Genomic DNA, 23,338 nt, shown 5'->3' on the forward strand with positions numbered 1-23,338 from the left:
TTAAGTTTAGAGGGCTATTGTTGTCCTTACCCCCCTAGGGGACAAACCTGCCTGATAGTGAAGTGTACACTGAGAAGTAAAAAGCTGAGGGATGGAGATAGATTCTTATTAATATCATATGTGCATCTGCATTCAGCCATGCCTGAAGCCATCTACTCCTGAACTGTAGTTTAGTTTTTAGTTAGTTACGTGAAGAGTCTGTTACAACACATTCCTTTTTCTGCTCTAGGCACTTTGAGATGAATTTTCTCATCTCATATCAGAAAGTCCTGACTCACTCAAGCTCACAGAAATTCACACCAACCTACACTTCTCTTTGTTGTGTGTTCACCAAGATTGCACTGATCGTAACGTCACATTGTAGCTAAAACATCTGATTGGCATGGAGGAAGTGACCAGTAAGGGTCCCTCTATTATGGGTTGTAACCTTACCATCCAGGTTTGTGTGTGTGTACGTGTGTGTGTGTGTGTGTGTGTTGAGGAGAGTGCATAATCAGGGAAACTCTCCCACGTGATCTCAGAAGATCTAAGAAGATCATGTGCTCTTTCTTCTCCGGGTTTTCCCCAGATCACCAACTCTTCCCTTAAATGCTAGGTCCTCTCATGCCACATCGAGAATTGCGGAAATAAAGTTGCCTCTTTCCACGCATAAGAAAAAAGTTCCGTTTTAATTCTTTGAATGCATTGGTCACCTTATGTGAGCATTAAAACCCAGGATCCAATTTTAGGGTCACACTGGACTCAACCCATGGAAATAGCAGAGTCTAGTGCTGGAGGTTTGTCCCTGAGGGTCCAGGAGTATCCTCAGGAGCCCAGGGTGCAGACAGAGAGTCCAGGGGCTCAGCCTACTCCTGGGCTCACAGTCACACCCTCCCCCAACAAAAGGAATAGTTTCTGTTGTCCCCGGATGCTGCATTCTCTGGGCATCTGTCCTGCTGTACCCTCCATGTGATGACCCACTGCAATAGGCATCAATCCTCAAATGTCATCTTCTCTGTGAAGTATCCTTGTGACTATAATGAGTGGTTCCCCTCTCTGTACTCCCAATACGCGTAAGCCAGGACGTATATGAGTGTTTTTCTTTTTGAATAGTTCCCTGTCTGCAGGGACTGTAGGCAATTCATGTGTTCGTCACTCTTCCTGTTATCCACCCATACACTTAGTACAAGTAGATGGGTGGATAGATGGATAGATGGATGAATGGACAGATGGAAGGATGGATGGATGGAGTTTGTTAATACATGGATTGTGAGTGAATTGCATGGATAAATGGCTAGATGGATGATAACTTGCGGATAGGAAATAGATGGATCATTGATTTTAGAGGGATGGATGATGGAGTGAGGATATATGGTGGTGGATGATGCATGGATGCTTGATAATATGTGAATGAATGCTAGGGATAGATTGATGTTAAATTGATCAGACGATATTGATGAATTGCATGCTTTGGTGGATGTCTAGATGGAAAATAAGAAGATGAATGGGTAAATGGATGGATGTGTAGTTATCCTAGAATCACAATTAAGGTAGAATCTAGAAAATCTAGAAGCCACCACTGGGTTATAATTGAGGCAGTTTCTAAATGAGCCAAGATAAATTGTGGCAACCTTTCCGAAAATCTTTGTTCTTAATGCCCCCATCCCCAAAATTCAGGATGATAGTTACCTCTGGTAATGTGTAATGTTTAGTTCTTAAAAATATATCTGAAAGTAAGATAGGCAAAATGGTAAGTTTTGATAAAGCTAGGGGATTATTACACAATGTTCACTATTTTTGACTATGCTAATGATTGAGATATTTCATGATAGAAAAGAAAAAAACAAATTCGCCATTCAGATGCAGAAGCTGACACTGCTCTTGAGAGGTGAGACACTGTCCCAGGTAGTTTTCCCGGGTCAAGGAGACAGATGAAATGATGAAGGCTACAGCCAAGTTTACAGGGTGGGGCCTCATGCGACCACAAGAATGGATGCACCTACCATCTTCACTGACGTCTCCAGGAGCTCGTCCTCTGTCTTCTGGCGCAGGCAGTGAACAATTACAGCCGAGGTCGTGGTTTTACACCCAGCAAACACAGCAATTTGCTGCAAAGATCACAGGTGACAGCAGAATTCAAGCACCATGGCCCTTCCTTTCATCAATAAAGAGGTGTTCCATCCCAATCTCAATTTCTAAAGGCCACACGAGGGATGGTAGAAAATACTCTGGGCCAACAGGTGTGAGTCCTGGTCCCAGTCATGCCAATTACACAGCCTCTGTCTCTGTTACTTTGTCTCTGTTAGAACGGGAACAAAGATCTCAGAGCTGAACATCTAAGGAGGGGCAGCAGGAGTGGGGCTGAGAGCATGGAGTCCAGAATCACTCTGTCTTGTTTCAGATCTTGTGTCATCTTCTTACTAGACATTTGGCTTCAGGAAAGATACTTACAAAGAGACCAGAGGAGAAGATGCAGATGGAAAGAAGGCAAGCTTCATGATGGTGGAGCCATGGAGAGTGTGCACGGCTCCCCAGAGCCTAGGACAGTGTCTGACACAGAATCAGTGCTCAGTGTGTATTTGTTGAATAAATAAAAAGGTACTGAGAGAAGTGGAGGAGAGAGAGGGAGAGAGAACATAAGAGCCTTAGATTCCCTTCATTTTCCCAATTTATGGTTCTTATTTGACAGCAAAATCCATCCTCATCTATGTCAACTTTGTTTCCTTTAAATAAATCCCCCCTCTCAACTTAAGCCTGGTCAATGGGGCTTCTGTTGTTTATAAGCAGAGAATTCAGAAAAACAGTTTCAAAAATTCTAAAAATTCCTGGTGTCTTCCTCTCCTCCTATTCACCAGCCCCCTTAAGTCTGGCTGCAGCCCCCACCACTCCACGAAAGCAGCTCTCACAGCCCTACGTAAACGCCCCACATCACCGACTCCAGTGGGCTCTCCTCAGCAGAGCCTCCTGTGGCTCACTCTTCCTTGGCTTCCTAACAGTCTCCAGATAAAGACAAAGTCCTCACCAGGGTCCTGTGCAGCACAGCCCCCGCAATGTCCCCATCCTCAGCTCACTCCAGGTTCCCTCTGCTCTGGTCACATAAGCCTTTCTCATTCTCTCTTACTTGTGATACTTCCTCCTGCCACGGGACATTTGCACACATTGTTCCCTCTTCCTGAAATATTCTTTTCTCACCAAGTAAATTACTGCTTATTTTTATGATCTCAACTCATTCACCATCTTTTCAGGGAAGATTTTCCTGATACCCTCCCCCTATACACTGGACTAACTGCTCCTTTTGGATTCTGTTATGACATCAGGTATCTCTCATTTATTGCTCCTGTCAGAGTTGACATTTTAGGTTTATTTTGGTTATGTCTTCATTAATTTGTGCCCTTCATTAGAATGGAAGCTTCCTAAGGTTGCTAGATATTGCGTACATCAAAATTATTCATTGATGGGGGCCGGCCCGGTGGCGCAGAGGTTAAGTGAGCATGTTCCGCTTTAGCGTCCCTGGGTTCACAGTTTCGGATCCCAGGTGCAGACATGGCACTGTGTGGCAAGCCATGCTGTGGCAGGCGTCCCACATATAAAGTAGAGGAAGATGAGCATGGATGTTGGCTGAGGGCCAGTCTTCCTCAACAAAAAGAGGAGGATAGGCAGCAGATGTTAGCTCAGGGCTAATCTTTCTCAAAAAAAAAAATTATTCATTGATGAATAAATGGATCAATGAATGAATTTTTCCCCATCACAAGGAAACACCTGCAGTCACAGGCCTCAGTGAGGACCACTCCAGGCTCACATGCTGCAAGTGGATTCACCAGAACTCAAACCCTGAGAAACACAACAAATGGTGACAGTCCACTGCCCACCGTCTGGCCTGGCACCCCACTTTGGCACACTTTGGGAAATGTGGTTCATGGACAGTGCTCTGAGCTGGCAGTCCAGAATCGTGAGCTTGAGTCCCAGCTCTGCCCCCATCACTCTCTGACCTTGGCCAGCTGCTTCCACTCTCTGCCCGAGTATGCTCAGCTGGATAACTGGGAGGTTGGCTGAGGTGTCTCCTTGCCCTTCCCTCACAGCCATTCTCACTACTGTGATGCTTTGAGGGTCTCAGCTGGATCACATAGCAAGACAGACCCCTGAAGACTCCAGGAGAGCAGAGCTAAGGGTGCAGGGGTGTCCCAGTGTGAGACTCACCTGAGCCGCGGCCTTCGAGTCCTTCTGGACCAGGCCAGCAGTGAAGGCCACGCCACTCTCAGAGATGGCCCGGTGGAAGAGGTTCTTGGCCAGTGGAGATAACACCTGGGAGGAAAGTGGAGATGTAGAGAGTTTACGCTCACAGGAGGGGTCTTGAAGAGCTAGTCTCATCCACAGCTCTGCCCTGGCCCCTCCCCTGGAGACCCTGGGGCTCAGTGGACATGACAGGTCCTGGCCTGGCCTGTTCCCCAGGCTGACCCCAGGACCCGGTTCTCCAAGAAAACCTCCCTCAGCTGGAGCCAGCCAGGAGCACAGAGCGAGGGACAGAACAGGATGTGTGCGGCATGCGTGCTAATTAAAACAATCAAAAGTATCTGAAAGATGCTTAGGAATTCCTAACAACACTTTAAAGACACGGTTCTGATTCTGCATTTCCATTACTCAGAATATATCCTTAGAAAAATGACCACGGAGGCACACAACGATTTCTACGAATGCTCGTGCTGTTTATAAAAGTAAAGTAGAAAATATCATAAGTTTTCAATATTATGAGATTTGGTAAATATGCTATTTTTCATTCTTACCATGGAATACTACATTATTATAAAAAATAAAATTATGGAGGAGTGCTTAATGTTTAGGGAAATATTAATGTTCTCTTAAAATGCTAAGGAAGATTTTTTGTTTAAAAAATCCTAGATGGACAGATAGATAGACAGACAGACAGACAGCTGGTAGTTAGACAGATAGAGGGATAGGTAGATAGAAAGATAGATGGATAGGGTGCGTCATGGTAAAAGCCTAGAAAAATACATGTCAAAATGTTTGTGGTGGGTATCCCTGGGTAATGGGATTTTGTATGACTTTTTTCTTCTTTAAGGTTATTTGTACTTTTCCTTTTTTTCCATTCGATAAAATATAAAAACATTTATCCCTGAGTATTTAACTCTGAAATCAATCCATGTTGTAAAAGTACAGTAACAGTCAGCCGGCCTCCTGGCATAGTGGTCAAATTCACACATTCTGCTCTGCAGCACGGGGTTCACAGGATCACAGGATCAGATTCTGGGTGTGGAGCTACACACTATTCCTCAAGCCATGCTGTGGCAGTGTCCCATACAGAAAATAGAGGAAGATTGGCAAAGATCTTAGCTCAGGGACAATCTCCTTCACCAAAAAACAAACAGTAATAGTGCTGACCCTCTGCTCACCTGTGAGGCAGCTGGAGGATTCCTTACAGCTCCTAGCACCTTCTAATCTGATTTTCCACCATTGCTTCCCCCAGCCCCATTGCCACTAGCAAGACATCCTAGAGACTGCTGCCTTCCCTCTTGGGCATGCACAAACATTCAGACCATCTCAGAGGAGGCCCCTGACCTGATCTTTGTGCCCATGTCCCCTTGGCATGTATATGGCTATAAGCCAAACCATGACACTCTGCCCAAGCTTTAAGGTTGCCTGCTCTTATTCATAATGTATAACCACCCCTATATCCCAAGAGAAGTGAGATGAGTCCTAATGGGAAAATGATTAGGAAGGAGCGAGAGAGCGCAACCAAGTTAGAAAATGAGAAATGTTGCAGCTGTGACTGAATATTCTTATGGCGCCAGGATGCTAGGTGAGCTCTGAGCTTCCTGGGGGCCAAGGAGAGTTGGGCTATTAGCTTTCCACCATTTGTTGCTGTGCAGGGTGGGGTCAGCCTTGAATCTAGGTCCTGTAAATAAAGGTGCCCATGGCTAAACTGGTCTCCAAGAGTCCTATCAGGAGCCACATCAGGGTCAGGAACACTTACAAGAACAGAGACACTTTCACCTCCTGCTGACTCTCCAAAGATCGTCACGGAGCCTGGGTCCCCTCCAAAGTTGGCGATGTTCTCCTGGACCCAGCGCAGTGCGGCCACCTGGTCCAAGTGACCCCAGTTTCCTGGGCTGTGCTCGTCCCCTGTGCTGTGAGTAAGAGAACAGGATAGGGTGGAAGAAGAGACATCAAGGCAGGGCTCTCAGAACCACAGACGGGGTTAGGGGATCTAGGTGAGCCTTCTGGAGTAAGACGGGGCTTCCACAGCCCTGACACAAGTGTCTCCACCTGCCTTCTTCTCCTGTGGCATTGTTCTGCTGTGAGTTCTACATTCCTTTATCTGGCATTTATCTGGCATCTGCTATGACCAAACACTGTTCTAAGAGCCAGGAGCACATCTGAGAACAAAACAAGCAAACCTCTGACCACACAGAGCTCACATTACAGATCATAAACAAATAAACAGATAGGCATAGAGTATAATGTCAGGTAGTTAAAGTGCTTTTAGGAGAAATAAAATCTGGTAAAAGGAAAGGCAGAGGTGGGGCAGTAGGATTCTATTCGAGATCACATGACTAGGAAAGGCCTCTTGGAAGCTGTGGCATTTGAGAGGAAACTTGAGTGAATGAGCACAGGAGCTTTGCAAACATCCAAAGAAGAGAATTCCAGGTGGAAGAAATGGCAAATGCAAAGGCTCCAGGGTCCAGTGAACAAAGTATGATTGCAGGACACACAGCTAGAGAGGGTCCTGTGGGCCTTGGTAAGGACCTCAATGTCATTGTAAGTAAGGAGGGAAGTCACTGCAAGGCAAGGACATGACTCCATCTATGCCTTAAATGATCACTCTGGCTACTGTGCAGATCAGACAGAGTATAAAAGTAGCAGGATTATTAAAGTGGAGGTTGTTACAATAATCCAGGTGAGAGGCACAGAGGGCTTAGATTAGGGTAGGTGAAAGGGAGGAGATGAGAAGTGGCTGGATTCTGAATTAATCTTAAAGATGGAAGCAAGAGGATTTTCTAATCCACTGGATGTGGGATATGAGAAAAAGACAAGAGTCAAGGCTGACCACATGGTCTTTATCTTGAGCAAGCAGAAGCGGAGCAGGAGGCACTGTGGGGAAAGGAGGAGTATTTTGGGGGAGGGGCAGTGTGTGTCAAGGCTTTAGTTTGTCCCAGTGAAGTGTGAGGTGCCCTTTAGACGTCCAGTGGGCATAGAAGGAGATAGTTAATCATGTGCATCTGCGTTTCAAAGGAGAAAGTGGGGCTAAAACAAGGAGCTGTGAAGGCGCCCCCTGAGATCACTCAGGCAGTAGTGGACATGGAGAGGGGGCCAAACGCTGAGGCTGTAGGAGGGGGAGGAGGAGGCTCCAGTGAAGCGGCTGACCAGGATTAGTCTGTGAGGTAGGAGGTGGCTATGAGCCGAGAGAAGGCAGCATTTCAAAAAGGAGTGAACGGTCGTGTATGGATGCTGTCAAGTTGGTATGTGGATATTTACCAAGTTTGGGCCAAGAGCTGGTAGGTCATTGGTGACCTCGACCAGAACAGTCAGGTGGCGTGGTCGGAGTGAAAACCTGATTGACATAGGTTAAAGGAGAGACTGGGAGGAGAGGAATTGGGAAGAACTAATGTAGCAGTTTGACTGTAACGGGGAGCAGAGAAACTCGACATGGCTGAAAGAGCAGGTGATACATTCTGAGTCATGACTCACCTAGGATACCCCTCCTCCAGCTCCATAGCTGTTTTCAGTGAGGAGTCCACCCCTCCCTCGGCCCACCCATTAGCCATCTCAGGGTCAGAGTTCCTGGGGCTGGTACGTTTACAAAATGCTCCTAATACTAGTAACTGTCCTGCAGGAAACGCGGTTCCTGCTTCCATGAGGACTCAAGGGAGAACACTCTAGCCTTGACTCATGTGTGCACCAAATGCAGAAGGAAATGGAATGAGTGGACCTGATGTTCCTAGGAGGGCTTTACTGAGCTCAGATGATGCAACAATCTCCCAGCTCCAGCCACCCATTCCTTCACCCACAAGCATTCACTGAGCTCCCAACATGAGTCTGCTCCCTCCTTACTTTCCTATGAGGTAAGATGTGTAAGCCTATAACTGCTGTGCTGATGCTAACTGTCACTTTACAGGTTGCAATGTACTGGGGCAGCACAGGTGAAAAGGAGATGAGTATTTCTGAGGAGGTAACATGAGTTATGCAGCCCTGGTGGTCTAGGGGTTAAGATTCAGTACTGTCACCGTTGCATCCCAGGTTTGTTTGCTCATCAGGGAAATACTCCACTAGTCTGTTAGTTGCCATAATGTGGCGGCTGCATGTTGCTGTGATGCTAAAGCTATACTACCAGTACTTCAAATACCAGTGGGGTCACCCATGCTGGACAGGTTTCAACAGAGATTCCAGACCAAATCATGCCAGGAAGAGGGACCTAGCCACCAACTTAAGAAAAAATTGGCCATGAAAACCTCATAAATAGCAGCAGAGCATTGTCTGATAGAGCGCCAGAAGATGAGAGTATGATGCAAAAATATCAGGCAGCTTCTGTCTCTTCCTTACATGGTCACTAGGAGACAGAATCGACTCAACAGCACTAACAACAAACATTTGAGTAGGATCTTACAGGATGAATAAAAGTTTGAAAGAATAGATATTCAAGGCAGATGGAACATCATATGCAAAAGCTCAGAAGCAAGTGGACCAGAGTGTCTGGGGAATGAGAAGGGAGGTGTAGCTCAGTTATGAAGGGACTTGGGTGCCTCACTAGGGAATTTAGTAAAGATCCGCTTGAAGGCTGACATGACCCGAGTGGGACCCTACCCTCCTTGCTTTGGGGGCCAATGCACAGTGAGGAGAGTCCAATATCCTACCTGAAGAATCCCCAGATGCCCAGGCGGTACTGAATGGTCACCACCACCATGTTTTCATGGGCAGAGAGGGCCAGCCCATCATAGGTTGATGCTCCACCTATCATCAGACCACCTCCGTGGATCCACACCATCACCTGGACAGGGAGGAAGCGATAACACTGGTTACAGGAAGCAGATCTGAGAAAGACCTCAAGATGTCATCTGGTTTGGAAACCCATCTCTTAGCCATGACTCAAGAAGGCCATTACCCAAAAGCCACCAGTGTCCCCCAAAGTTACAGCATTCTGTTGCTCTCTGCCCCCACTGTCCCAGCTGGGGTCCAGGCCACTACCCCAATCAATGCATGCTGGCTGGCCCTGCCTGTTTTCCCAGCCTCAGTGCCACCTTCTACAAGGGCTCTTCATGCTCAGAATACCATCATGGGAACAGTCAAGGTTATAGGTGTCATTTTCTCCCCAACACTCCCATCACCCTCGTCCGTGGACCCCTCCCTCAGCTCAGCATACTCTGCATGCCACAGCCCTTGTGTTTCGGCTTCATCTTAGTTACCTCTTATGCAGTGAATTAAACTTCTCTCATGCGTGAATGATTATCTCAAGAAGCGCACATGCCCTGAGTGGTGTGTCTTCCTGATATGCCTTCCTTCTTCCTCCTCCTGATTCCTCTGCATCCCCAAATCCCATCAATCCTCCAAAGCCCAGCCTAAAAGCCACCTCCTCTGAGAAGTTCTCAGTCATTTGACTAACATGATCTGAGAAACTACTATGTGCCAGGGACCGTAATAAGAATTACGGATGAGAGTGGACAAAACAATTCATGACTCATGGCTCTTGCATTTAAGAGCTCACATAGCAAGGAAGTGAGAGTAGCTAAAATAATAATATTATAATAATTTTGTTCTTTAACAAAAAAGAACTCATAGCACAAACTATGTGCCAAGTACTGTACTTAGCATTTAAAATTAAACCAGCCTAAAGTAGGAATTACTATTCTCCCATTTAACACACAGGAAAACTGAGACACTTAACCTGCCCAAGGTTGGGCAGCCTGTAAGTGGTGGAAGCAGGACTTGAACCCAGGCAGTGTGGCTCCAGAGTCCACATGTTAAGTCACTGCAGCCAATGTCCAGGGTGCAGTAGGTCGGCTGTTAGGGAAGGAGGAAGATCTTCCCTTCAGCTCTAAGCAACATGTCAGGAGCACTGTTCTGTGTACCTGGCCAGGCACTGAGTTAAAGCCTGATAGTCATCGTTGAATCCTCATATGTGATTATTCTCCTTTTGAGGAAACAGAGCCAGGTGTCTCAGCTAGTAAAAGGCAGAACCGGGATTTCAGCGGAGACTTTAGTTCCAGAAACTGTGTCCATAGCTAGAGGTCTCCTGCCTGCAGGTTCCCAGAGGCCCTGTTCCTCCCACACCTCTGATCGCCGCCTGCCTCCAGGTGGAGGGGCTGAGTCTGAGTCATCTCTGAGTGAAGGCTGAGAAAGGGTCGGGGCAGCAGAGATTTGCTGAAGTTAGTGTCCGTCTGTGCAGCCCAGATGGTAAGACCCGCAAAGGCAGGGGCTGCTTGGTAATTGTATCATGTTCCTCCTTTCTGCTAAGAAGTCTAGCTCTGTATATGGGGCACTGAGTACGTCATAGAATAATCAATGAATGAATGAAAGAATGAGTGAGTCTTTGTTCCAACCTCTTTGAGCCAAGCATGTGCAGTGCCACTTCTAGTCACAAGTTCATAGATGCCTCCTCCACTCCTAGGCATCATGCCAGATGTGTTCTGGGAGATTCCAGGGTGCTCACACCCCTACCTTTTCCACCCCAGGGACCCCCTTCTTTTCCAGAACCCCTCTCCCACCATCCAGCCTGAGTCTGGAAGGCTCCCTCATCTCTGGGCCTCCCTTTATTCAGGAAATGCTGACTCACTGGGTCATCACCCTGTGCCAAATTCTGCTAGGGAGGGAAGTAGGCTACAACAAAGTCCCAGAGAGCTGGCCAAGGAAAGTGCTTCTTGGATTGATCCGTGTTGTGTTCTCCACACTTTTATCAGGAGACACTGTGAGGCAGGTTTCTTTGTGTGCTGAGGAAAGTTCACACACAGGCTTGATTTCCTAGTCTGTGCCAAAAAGCACTGGTTTGAAAATCAGAAGACAACCGTTCTCATCCTGCCAACCCTACTGTGTGACCTCTCCTTCTCCTCTCTGGGCCTCAGTTCTCTCTCTGTAAAGTACAGGTTGGGTTGTTGGCTTATCACTATGATTACTTCAGCTCTGACCTTGTTGGAAATTATATATAAGCTGCTCTGGGTGTCAGATTCCTAACGTAGCAACCAAGAGTAATCATTCTTCTTCTTCTGTTAGTGTAAGAGAACCTGGACAATGGACAATGGACATTACAGATGTACAGCAAACTCCCCAAAAGATCCTATGTCTGTGACTAGGGATAACTGAGGTTGAAGGGGAGGAGAACATGCCACCCCTAAATATGCCATTTTGGTATACTGATTATTTGAAATTAAATTTACTTTAGAAAATTTCTTAGAAAACAGCCAGTGCAAGGACACTCTAACCCTTTTTGTTTCCTGAAAGCAGGGATGAGTCTCCCATGTGAAGGGTAATCTCCCTACATCTGGAAAGGAAAAGGCATCCTTATCACCAGAGATGAGGAAGTCAAGGCCGAGAAGGCTGTAGAAACAACCTTCGTTACTTCGTCTTTAACTTTCCCCTCCAACCCAAACCCCTTTGCTGCTAAATCTTCATAAATGTTTCTTTGTCTAAAATGTATAAATTCTGCTTGCTTTGGTCGCTTCTTCAATACTCAAATTTTGATAAGCTGCTGTACGTACCAAATTAAATTTGTTTTCCTTCTGTTAATCTGTCTTATGTCAATTTAATTATTAGGCCAGCCAAAGAACCTAGAAGGGAAGACGGGAAAAGCTTTCATCCCTTGCGGTTTCCTGTGATCATGTGGTCTGGCTGTGGTGGGTAAAGAAAGCCCTGGGGCCCCTGAAATAGCCATGGTTGGTGGTGCCCCCACCCAAAATTTCCTTTGTCCTCTTCCAGTCTCCACCAGAAGATCCTGGAGGGCTGGAACTCACCAGCCTTGATCAGTGGTTCCCACTACTTACCGGCAGCCTGCTTTTCTTTGTCAAGTCAGCAGGAGTATAAATATTTAGGTAAAGACAGTCTTCAGAAATCTGGACAGAAATGTTCTCCTTTCTGTTGGTAAAGAGGTCTGAGAGCATCTGCCCTGCCACTGTGTCCTGGGAGCACCTGGGAGGGGAGAAGGAAGAACTCCTGAGTCAGTCAGAGCTGAGCAAGGAGACGTCTCCTACGGTCAGGCTGAGCCTTGAACCGGGAGTATTAGGCATGTATTAATGTTGTTCTTACCAGACTTGAGATGCTGGAATGACAAGGAAGGTAACTGAGGATCAGGGTGGGGGGCCCTGGGGCACACTAGGTTCTTCCACAAGTGTGTATAGTAAGGAGGCCTGTCACCTGTCCCCTTCCCAGAGCTTTCAGGATGCCCTGGGTCAAGGAGAGGAGGCCGCCTCTACACCTGGGAGAGGACCATTTCCTGCAGGCTCTTGACACAGCCTAGCTCTCCCCTGGGCTCTGTATGGTGGGCTGCAGGGTGACCATGTTCCTCCACTAGGTAAACCAGGTGTTCTAGTGCCAGGAGACTTCCATAAACCATGAGAAGTCACTCAAGTGGCAGACATTCAGGGCGTACAACATGTCAGGAGAAATATTTGTGGGACAACATTAAAGGAACTGTGTTCTAGTCCTGTGTTAGCCATTAATGAGCTTGGTGACCTTGGTTGAATTCCTTCCCTGCTCTAATCCTCAATCTTCAGATCTAAGAGAAGGGAGAGATTTCTTTAAGGGCCTTGCAGCCCTGACATACTAAGGTTCTACCAACATCCAGCCCAGACAAGCACTAATGGTTGCCCTAATAACAGACCATGAAGATCCAGCATAGATTATAATTGGTAATATTTCCTGAGTCCTCCCAGCACGTCAGGTGTGTACTCCTTTTGTATTAACTCATCTACTCCTCAAGCAGCCCCGTGACATGGCTTCTATTATTACCCAGATGTTATAGAGAAGACAATTGAAGGACAGACAGGTTAGAAATCCTTTGTTTACACAGACATAAAGATCCATACTATGGAGTGCTTGTATTTCCAAGGACATTAAAATCAACATTTCTGAATCTCAATGCAAGCAGAAGGCAGATGTCACCGCCCCCAGTGTGCAGATGAGGTGGCTGAGGCACTAAGGTGCCTGGATGACGCAGCTGTCAGGAGTCAGAGTCAGGCCTGAAAAGATGACTTCCTGATCTCCATCCCGGAGGAAGATTTCTGGGATCACTAAGAGCAAGGGGCATAATATTCATAAAGTGAAAAAATCAAATGTCAAAAAAGCAGAAAACACTTCAACATCACTGGTATTCAAATGAATGCAAAATAAATAGCAAAACTATACATACATATTATTATGATGATAATAATTACTATTTTGTCTATCCACTAGCCAAAATACATTTTTTAAAAACCCCAAGTATTGCCAAAGGTCCAGGGAAAGGAGGTTTTCCTACATTAATGAAAGGAGTGTAGTTGGAACAGTTCTTGGGGGGAATTTTTAAAAAGGTGCATATTCTTTGACTCAGAAATTAATTTCTTGGAACTTCTCCAAAAATATTGTGAGTGTGCATAAAGATTTGACTATGGGTTGTTCATGCTATGTATATTATCAAAAACATTAAGAACAACCGTGACCCCAAATAAGAGATCAGGTAAATAAATGATGATTCAATACCCAACGTAACACAGCTATTAAATGTCAGGCTGTGATATTTAACGACATAGAACGATGTTCAGGATAGACTGATAAGTGAGCAAAAGAGGCATCCAAACTATCTGCATAGTGTGATGGGATACTGTGATTTATAATAAGAAACATCTATTTGTTCTTCATGCAGTTTCTGGCACAGGGCTTCTAAAACCTTGGAATTTCCTAAGAGATGAGAGCCATAAAGGTGTGTTTATCATATTAATGAGGTGACTTTTGGACCTCAGCTAAGGATGTGGGCTGGTTGCCAGGAAACAAACCAGTGATTAGAGGCTTAGAAAATTCAGTCCCACTCACCTAATCTCTAGAGAAGGGAGAGGTGCTGGGTGTTGGATCAATGTTCAATGGCCAAAGATTTAATCAATCATGCCTATGTAAGGACGCATCCGTAAAAAAACAAATGGACAAGGGCTCAGAGAGCATCCGGGTTGGTGAACCAGAACGCCTCCCACTGCCGCTTTGCCAGACCCAAACTTCATGAGAACAGAAGCTGCTTTCTTCACAGCCTCACCCTAGGAATCTCTTCATCTACTGTTGATTCATATCCTTTAAAATCCTTCAGAAACCATTAATCTAGTGACTAAATCAGTTTCCTGAGGTCTGTGAACCATTATAGAAAATTAATGGAACATAAGGAGGGTGTCATGAGAATGTCTGATTTATAGCTGGTCAATCGGAAGCACAGATAACAACGTGGACCCTTACTGGGCATCTGAAGTAGAGGGCAATCCTATGGGACTGAGTTCTTAACCGGTGGCATCTGATACTACCTCCTGGTAAATGGTGTCTGAATTGAGTTGAATTGGAGGATACCCAGTTAGTGTGAAAAAGAAACACAAATGTTAAATTTGGTACAGAATATTGGGTGGTTCTATTTTTAAGAGAGAAAACATTGCAACACGTGAAAGTCTGGAAAACAGAACCTAAAACACAAGCCACTGTTCTCTCCAGTGGTAAATTCATAAAAGATTTTCACTTTCTTACTTTTCCTTACCTGTGCATCCTCACATTTCTGTAATAAGAATGTATTACACTTACAATCAAGAAACAAAAACAGTGAATATAACTTTTAAAGGAAGGGGAGAAGAGTAGAGAAGAGGAAAAAGGAAAGAAATGAAAAGAAGGCAAGAGGTGGGAACCTGGAGATTCAGAGAAATGCCTTGCTGAGAAGAATAAGGGCTAAATGGATGCATGGAGGCCTGAGGGTGGCTGAGGGGCTCTTTTGCCCAACATGGCCAGCATGACTAGGACACATCCACCATTCCTCTGCTCATGTCTAGGTGGCTAAACACACCTGGGAGATGAGAACTTGCCTGGTCAACATCCCAAAGCACTCCCCACCCACACACTGCCTGGCTCACCCTACTTGCCAACTATAGCAATGTTCAAGACAGGAGAATAAACAGAGCCGTTACACCTGATCGACTTCACCTGTTCACCTTTTAATTTTTTTTCCAAAGCTCTTATCAAATATTCTAACATATGACATAGTTCACTTATTAATTTGCATGTTATTTATTATCTGTCTCCTCTCCGAGAATGCAAGGTCCATGAAGACAGGATCTTGGTTCTGTTCGCTAATGGATCCCAAGACCTCAAACATGCCTGGCACACAGTAGGTGCTCAACAACCATGTGTTGAATACAGGGCTCTAGAATGCTCTGAGAGTTCTGGAGTATCTCTAAGGATCTACAATGTCTTCAGGATTCCAGAACAAAGTATGAGCCACTCGGAGGATGGCCTTGGCTCCTTCCTGCATTACTTTGAGGCACACACCCACTGAAAGATGCCAAAGCCCCCGGCTTACATGGGAGGGTAGGAGGTGGTGTTCTTCACGAAGGGCCATGGGTCTGCAGGCTGCGGCGGAGCAAACCTCAGGGATCCCAGGGGGGGCTTGGCAAAAGGGACCCCCAGGAAAACGGCCACGGGCTGTGCAAATCCTTCCAGGCTGACGTGCTTCCCCAGGACCTTGCCCTGCGCGGTGTCCACCACAGGCGGCGAGGATGGGTGCCCTGCTGGACAGCGAGAGGAAAAGAGGATATGTCAGCAGTGAAAGGTTTGACCTGGATTCTGGGAGTCTTGCCACTTTCAGCTTGTGACCTTGAATGAGTCACCTCAACTCTCTAGGCCTCAGTCTCTTCTTATGTAAAAGGGAGAGGAGGTCAACTGTCCTTCCTAACTCCCAGGACTGTCTTAAGGAGCAAATTGGACATGGAGGTAAAACGGCATCAAGTGAGAAGGAAATGCAAGAAGGAGAGCTGCTGGGAGTGAAGCAGACATTGGGGTTGCACTCTCACGAGCCCTGGAGACAGTTATCCACGAGGATCCTGGCGCTGAGCTGCGTGCTGGATGGGAGGATGGACAAGAGGCGGCCCCTCTTCTCAGAAGCTCTGAGCCTTGTGGGGAGAATGAGCCACATACACGCTCGACCCTACTGCTGGGGAGAAAGTGGTCAGCGTCCTGAGAGAAGTACCAGTAAGGTCCTACAGGAGTTAGAAGATGGAGTGAGGCCTTCTGATAGGTGTCATCATGGAGGCTGTCACCTTGGAGCCTGGGACTAGCAGTCGAGGAGGGCTGAGCAATTGGAGATGGGAGAGGGGTATAAAGGTATAGAGAATGTGCCGAGGCGAGGCTCTGAGACAGCAAAAGGCAAGGCCTGCCCGAGGAAGAGTGATGGCCCATGTGAGGCAGACGGAGTCTATGGGAGAGGAAAATAATCCTGGGGTGAGAAAGGTCATGTGTGGGAGGGCCTCAAATGCCAGGCTAATGTTTTGGGCTTTGTTGTGGGTAAATGAGCAGGAATGAACTGTTAGAGTACGGGAGAGTGACACCATCAGCTTGAAGAGGATTCTTCTGGCAGCTCTGAGCAGGGTCTTCCAGAGGGGCTGAGACTGGGGTCAGATCCCCGTCTGTTCCGTTCTTGTGGAGCAGACAGCTCTTCCTCGCTGAGCTGAAGTTCCTCCCCTGAAGCTTCCACATCAGCCCTGCTTCTACCTGCTGTGGCCCGGCCTGAGCTCCCATGTGGCAGCGGCCTTGCAGACCCCTGAGCCTGCCCATCCCTCAGGCCGTCTCTTGTCCATCCTCACATGGTTCCAGCATTCCTCGTAGGAAATGTTGTCTAGCCTCTCGTCCTCCCAACTGCTTTCCTTTAGGTGTACACAAAAGGGCAGCATCTCCCTCAAAGTGTGTGGCCACAGCAGAAAGAATAACCCAGACTTGCTCTTAAAGAAGAATATCCAGTGCTAACCTTCAGGAGAGATGAAGTGGACAGAACCAGATGCCGAGGGTGACAAAGTGGGCGATGGGGTGAGAGGCATCAGCCATAGTGTTAAGAGCAGCAGTTACCACGTGTGTTATAGGTAATATTTGTGTACTAGCACTTCCTTTGTGCCGGATCTGTATTCCAGGTCAGCTAAATTAATCTTCACAAGTGCCTTGCTAGGTAGGTGTTCATATATCCCATTTACAAATGAGGAAGCTGAGGAAATGCATGCTGCCATTATAGACTTTCTGAAGATCGAATTGAGATGGACTTGCCAGGAGATGACCATTGGTAAAGGAATTATCCCTCCCAATTTAGCTCTTACTCTGCCCTGACACTCACTCCCAGGCCTCTCATGGTGTCACTCCACCAGAATGAACGTAAAATCCAGATGGCGCCTACTCTGTCAGGACATTACTGGACAAAGCACTGATCCTGGATTCAGGAGAAACACATAGATTCTGAGTGTGATTTTCCAGTTGACCTTGGACAAGTACATTTCCCTGTCTGATTCTCTTTTTCTCCATCTATCAAATGGCACAAGATGTATTCTGAGGACCCTTGCTGCACCCTTGTATTAACCATGTCTTTATGCTCTGTATTTGGTGCTTTGATATCAGGGGCCTTGCTGACACTGGAGGGACTTCCAGGCCTCTATCATCCTGCCCTAACCACTCCAGGGCCACTTACCTGACAACTGTGGACCGCCCCCTGGCCCCAGAGCAGTTTGTTTAGTTTGCAAATCCTAAACATGCTTATGCTGCCTCACCCCTTCCTTCTCACAGCAAGCAGGACAAAAACTCTTGCCCACAATTCCTCCTCCTCCCTCTGTCTCCTGACCCTCCAGGTGCTTCACCTTGTGCTGGCATTCCACCTCACCTTGGGAATTGTGTGTAAAAAACTTCTTTTCAATGGCAGTCGGCTCCTTGTCTGTTGATCTTACCATACCTTAAATTTCTATCTATACACTATATTTCAAAACCACCACTTCAGTTATTAATCTTTATTTTGCACTCTCTCTCCTCATAACAGAAAATATGCTCTTTAGAAACAATGTATTTCATCCTCCCAACAGCTCAGTGAGGTAGGTACTGTCCTCATCCCCATTTTAGAGAGAGAAAGTGAGGCACAGAAAAGTGAAGTAACTTAGCTAAGGATAAACAGCTAGTTAAGGGCTGAGCTGGGTCTCCAACCCGCACTCTTCTTCCCCAGAGTTGAGATTTATTTTCTGCTAAGTCACTCTCCATGATTTGGCCATATCTGGACAAATCTCAAGGGGAAATAAACTGAGTTCTTCAAAGTCCTCATCTGGAGGCATGAGGTTAGCCGGTACCCTCCTGCGTGCGGCATTGGCAGCTGAAGTTGGGTGTTTATCCTCCCCTGGATGGGACTGTCTGGGCCGGGCGCCCCACATCCGGAGGGCAGCAGCTGTGGAACCGGAGCTGTCACGCCTTTGTCCTGTATGTGTGTCCCTCACCTCACCCCTGGACCAGCATTTCCAATGTGCCCCCCATCTGTATTTCAGACGGACTCACCCCAGACTGTAGAAGTGGCCAAGGAGACCAGGACCAGAGCGAAGAGCCACATCGTGGAAGGAAGGACAGCAGCTCCTGGGCCTGCAGGACTCAGCGCTGCTGGAAGGGGCTATGCAGTCAGCCCCAGAGCCCTTCCCTGCCCTGCCCCTCAATTCCCTCCCTCCCAGCCAATGGCCTAATCAGGCAGAAAACTCTCCCCCTTCAAAGATCAGTCAGGGCCTTTTCAGAACCTCTAAGCAACGCCTCCCAGAGTGTACCCTCTTTCATCAAAACGGCACAGAGTAAACTCTCTGATTACAGATAGCCATAGATTGGTTAAACAACTTGTTACATAAGAGTTTCTGCCTTCCTGGACTTTAAGCTCAGTGGACTGTAAGCTTCCCAAAGGCAGACACAAGCAACAGATGCTTTTGGACAAGGGGAGAGTTTGGTTTGGGCTCCCAGAACAACTTGAAAAGTTTCAGAGCAACTCCCAGTCCTGCAGTTGCTCAGATGGGGAACTGAGGACCAATCTCTTAGCTTCCCTGGGCTTCTATTTCATAGAGCTCTATGCTGTTCAGTTTGGAAGCATCTTAAATTGCATCCAGCCTCCCTTCTGATGCCCAATTAACTTTACAATGTTCCTGCCAGGTGACTGAGCTTCCTGCCATAAACCTCCAGGCTCAGGGAACTCGCTAGCTCTAGAGGCAGGGATCTTTGGACAGATTGTTCTTACGGCAACAAACTGCATCCCTCCCTGTCCCTGGCTCTATTCATCTGTTCATCCATCCATCCATCCATCCATCCATCCTTCTATTTGTTCATTATTCTGCTTATTCATTCTCCAAATGCCTGACACTGTGCTAGGTGTTATAAATACAAGGATGAATTCCAGACATGTTCCATCTCCTCAAGAAGCTCCCTGTGTATAGATAAGACAGATAGGGTGTGTGTGTGGGGTGGGGGGGTGAATTGCTGTGCAATCTGAAAGGTCCAAAATGGATAAAAAGTGCCCTGGGTACCCCTGGAAGAGTGTCCTTTACCTGCTGGGGGGACGAGGAACATGCTCAAAGCCTGTTTCATAGGATCATTAAATGTCCCACAACAGGGAACCAGTTATAGACACTCTGGTACAGCTGGCTAAGGAAACGCTATCCATTCACTCAAAGTAGTGATGCCCAAAGCTATTTATTGGCAAGGAAAGACAGCCATGATGTATTGTGAAGGGAAAAAAGGACTATAAGACAATTATGGCTGCTCTTTTGAAACAGTGTGGCACTTTCTCAAAAAGATTAAATGTAAAGTTACCGTATTTTCTAGCATTCACTCCTAGGTAATTACCCAAGGTAAATGAAAACACATTCCTACAAAAACTTGTACACAAATAGCAGCATTATTCTTAATAACGGAAAGTGGAAACAACCCGTATGTCCATCAACTGATGAATGGACGGACAAAATGTGATCTATCCAAAGAATGCAACATTATTCAGCCATAAAAAGAAACGAAGTACGGATACTTCTTACAACAAGAATCTTTTCCTTCATCACAAGGTTGAATTTTGGAAACATTATGGTAATGAAAGGAACCAGACAAAAAAGGCCACATATTGTATGCTTCTATGTGTAAGAAATGTCCAGAATAAGCAAATCCACAGGGACAGAAAGGAGGTTAGCCATTACCAGGGGCGGGGGGAGGAGGGAAGGTAAATGACTGATAAAGGGTATGAGGTTTCTTTTTGGAGTGATAGACATGTTCTGGGATTAGATAGTGGTGATGATTACACAACTTTGTGCATATACTAAAACCAATGCTGAATTTTATGGTACATGAATTGTATTTCAATAAAATAATTATTTTTTAAAAATCTAGTTATGTATAATATTCCACTTCAGTAAAAATATATATCTTTTTTTGCATAGGAAAAATTCTGAAAGATTATTCATGTAATTAGTATTTCCATAGCCATTTCCTGGCTATAGTATTTTGAGTGTTTATACTCATTTGAAAACTTTTATTCATTCAGACATTCATTTGAGTGTGTGGCAAACACTGTGCTGAGTGTCTTGTTTGCAGGATCTCACTTAGTTCTCAAAATAACCCTGTGAATTGATATTATTATCTCCTCGGGCTCACGTGGTCAGGAACTGGCCCACAGTCACACATAAAGTACGAGTAAGAGCTGAGGATTGAATAAATCTGCATAACATTACGGGCCATACTCTCAACCACGCAGCTGTGGTGTCAAAACTTTTTGACAAACCGACTTTCTGATGCCCTAAGCACATGATTGTTTCCCCTGTGGATGAACTCAGGTCATCTCTCTCTTCTAGGATCTCCGCCACCTCTATCCCTTCAAAGTGCCATGTCTTCCTGGGTCCTCAGGCTGCCTGGAAGGCTGTTTGGAACCAGGAGTGCTGGGGTTCCTGGGAGAGGTGGTGACCAGGTGGTGGAGGGCTTGCTGTGATGGCTCACACTTCACGGTTCCCTCTCCCAGTGTGGACTTGTCACTGAGAAAATGCTGCCCATCCGGGAACGCATGCCCCAGGCCCCCTACATTAACTGGAGTCATGAGATCCGTTCTTGCCAATGGGGAAGGGGCAGATGTGAAGCAGGGCTGTCTCCAGGCCGGCGCAGGAAAGAGGCAGCTGTGCCTTCTCCACCCTCACACTGTTTTCTCAGTGTCATTGGCAAGCCTACCTGTGTCCAGGCCAGACCAATATTGACATCAGGGAAAACTGGGCAACCAGCAGCATAAAGCACATGACAACCCCAGAAGGAACCCACGGGTTCTTGGCCAAGGCTGTAGGTTATAGCTGAATGAAGCTTCTGGAGACACAAATTCCAAAAGGGATGCTCACTTATACTAATCCTAGACACTGTGGCAGGCCAGAGAGGAAGCCCTGTGGTGGGGTGAGGACTCTGTGACAGCATTAGAGTCAGTCCCCAGAGCTCATTGCTTCTATAAAGATTGACCTAGGCTGTGTTCTTCCCTTTTATCCAGGAAAGAAACACAGGTAACAAAGAGCAACCTAATGAAGAGCACCCCTGTCTCTATCCACATGGGACAATCTAGGTGGTTCTCACAAGTAGACACCAAGGCTGTCTCTAATCACTTAGCATATAACACACACACACACACACACACACACACACCTGTTAAAACATAACCATCCTACCTTTTTCCCTCTTCAGCTGGCCTTTGCAACCTGGGCACACAGCCCTGGCTCATAGTCTAAGATTGTAGGGTGCTGACTCAGCACAATATAAAAGGCAGGGGTGAATTATTTTCCCAACCCCACTGTTCAATCACATGCCCACTTGTGACACCTGCCAATCCTGCAAACAGAGGGAGCCACTCCCAGAAGTTGCTATGTCTAGCTACAGCCTGGAAGGCCATTCCTGGCTCATGATGACTCCGCAGAAGTGATAGGAGAGGCTGGAGTGCATGAAACCTCGTGAAGACCTCAGTTTTGCTTTACGTGTGTAATCTCTCTGGGTCACATCATCTGTATGCAATACAGCTCTTCTTGTTTCAGTGGCAGTTGATTGGGATTATCGTTTTTGCCTTGGGGAACTCCCTGAGGTTTCCCATGTGGAATTAGATGAAGAGTAAAATCCTAGAAACTGGCCTTAACTCCTAAGTGGTCGGGCAGGTCTTAGGAGAGAAGACACCTGTGGGGGATCCACATTAGCCCCCCAAACCTCTCCATCTCCATCAATTCACTCAATAGATATGGGAAGCACACACTAGAAGAAGCACTGAACTAGTATGAGAACCTCTTCTACTGCGCCCTTCACTTGACCTTATCTATTAATCGTGGGATTAATCAGGCAGAACCTTCATGTTAGAGAACACTGCACTGGGCGACCAGAGGTCAGGGAACCCCACTGGGTGACTTTCAGGGATCCTTTCTGGAAATGAGGAGGTGAGAGGCAGGGGTGGCTATGGGTGCGGTGACCTCTCATGCACCATCCCACCTGGATCAATATTCTGTGAATCTAGCATCCCATCACATTTTCCAAAGCAGCCTAGACACAAGCAGTGTTTCTGGAACCTCAGTTATTTTCATAATAATGTCATGTTTCTGGACGTTATTTGATGTTACTTTGTTTTTGTGCATTATTTTGACGTTATTTCTGATGTTCTTTGCTTCTCATAATAACATCATAATTTTTTGTCATATCAACATACCATCTATACTATTATTAGCAGTTTTCCATTTCCTAAACAGTTTAATACATTTTAATTGAAAACAATCATTCAAAAAGGAAATTTTACATCATTTCCACAAACGGAAGACTTCTACAACTTACCATGAATTAAAGGTAAGCATGGAAAATGTGTCATTGTATTTTTAGAAATTAAAATGAGGGTAAAAATCAGATGTGTATAAGGAAACAGCAGCAATAATACCTTCAATCTATTTACAAATGTGTACACCCAAAAATAAGTTACTCAATAGGAAAAGAGGACCATTGACAGACAGTTATTAACATAAGGGCAGAAACAACCTAGTCCAGCATCATGACCACTAGACAGGTGACCAGGCCTTGGCTAACTCGAGGGTCATTTTATTGCAGCCATTTCCTTGAGCTTCAGGGAACTTCTTCCTTTTGATACTCAGATAACTGGGGAGAACTCACATCTCGTTCCCAATCTCAAGCCCTACAATGCTGTATTGTGAGCAGGGGGTCAGATTCCCAAAGGTCAATCTGGTCCTAGGACTGAGTGAGGGAGAGCACCTGTGGGAAGTTTTGACCTGAGAGTGGGTCCCAGAGGGGAGCACTACCCCATGGGCATAACTGGTCATCTTGCACAGCACTAGCAACTGGCGGTCAGGTCATCTGCATCAGGCGATCACATGGGGCT

General features: G+C 46.3%; 1 protein-coding gene across 3 annotated transcripts in view; it reads right to left on the reverse strand.

The window, feature by feature from the left end:
• Nucleotides 1-18,613, reverse strand: part of LOC124234466 (liver carboxylesterase-like) — a 31,660-nt gene extending 13,047 nt beyond the window's left edge. The window contains exons 1-7 of one of the 3 annotated variants that reach the window (XM_046651810.1): nucleotides 18,487-18,613; nucleotides 15,497-15,701; nucleotides 11,964-12,108; nucleotides 8,847-8,980; nucleotides 5,969-6,122; nucleotides 4,177-4,281; nucleotides 1,983-2,087 (exon numbers count right to left, since the gene is read on the reverse strand). In XM_046651810.1, coding sequence (XP_046507766.1) covers nucleotides 1,983-2,087; nucleotides 4,177-4,281; nucleotides 5,969-6,122; nucleotides 8,847-8,980; nucleotides 11,964-12,108; nucleotides 15,497-15,701; nucleotides 18,487-18,538 — 900 coding nt within the window. In that variant the 5' untranslated portion in view covers nucleotides 18,539-18,613. Of the gene's footprint in view, nucleotides 1-1,982; nucleotides 2,088-4,176; nucleotides 4,282-5,968; nucleotides 6,123-8,846; nucleotides 8,981-11,963; nucleotides 12,109-15,496; nucleotides 15,705-18,486 lie in introns of all 3 variants that reach the window. The other 2 variants (XM_046651809.1, XM_046651811.1) reach the window with 2 other exon arrangements.
• Between the last annotated feature and the right edge of the window lie 4,725 nt (nucleotides 18,614-23,338).

Source organism: Equus quagga, unplaced genomic scaffold (genome assembly GCF_021613505.1).
Source record: "Equus quagga isolate Etosha38 unplaced genomic scaffold, UCLA_HA_Equagga_1.0 76195_RagTag, whole genome shotgun sequence".
Taxonomy (NCBI): Eukaryota; Metazoa; Chordata; class Mammalia; order Perissodactyla; family Equidae; genus Equus; species Equus quagga.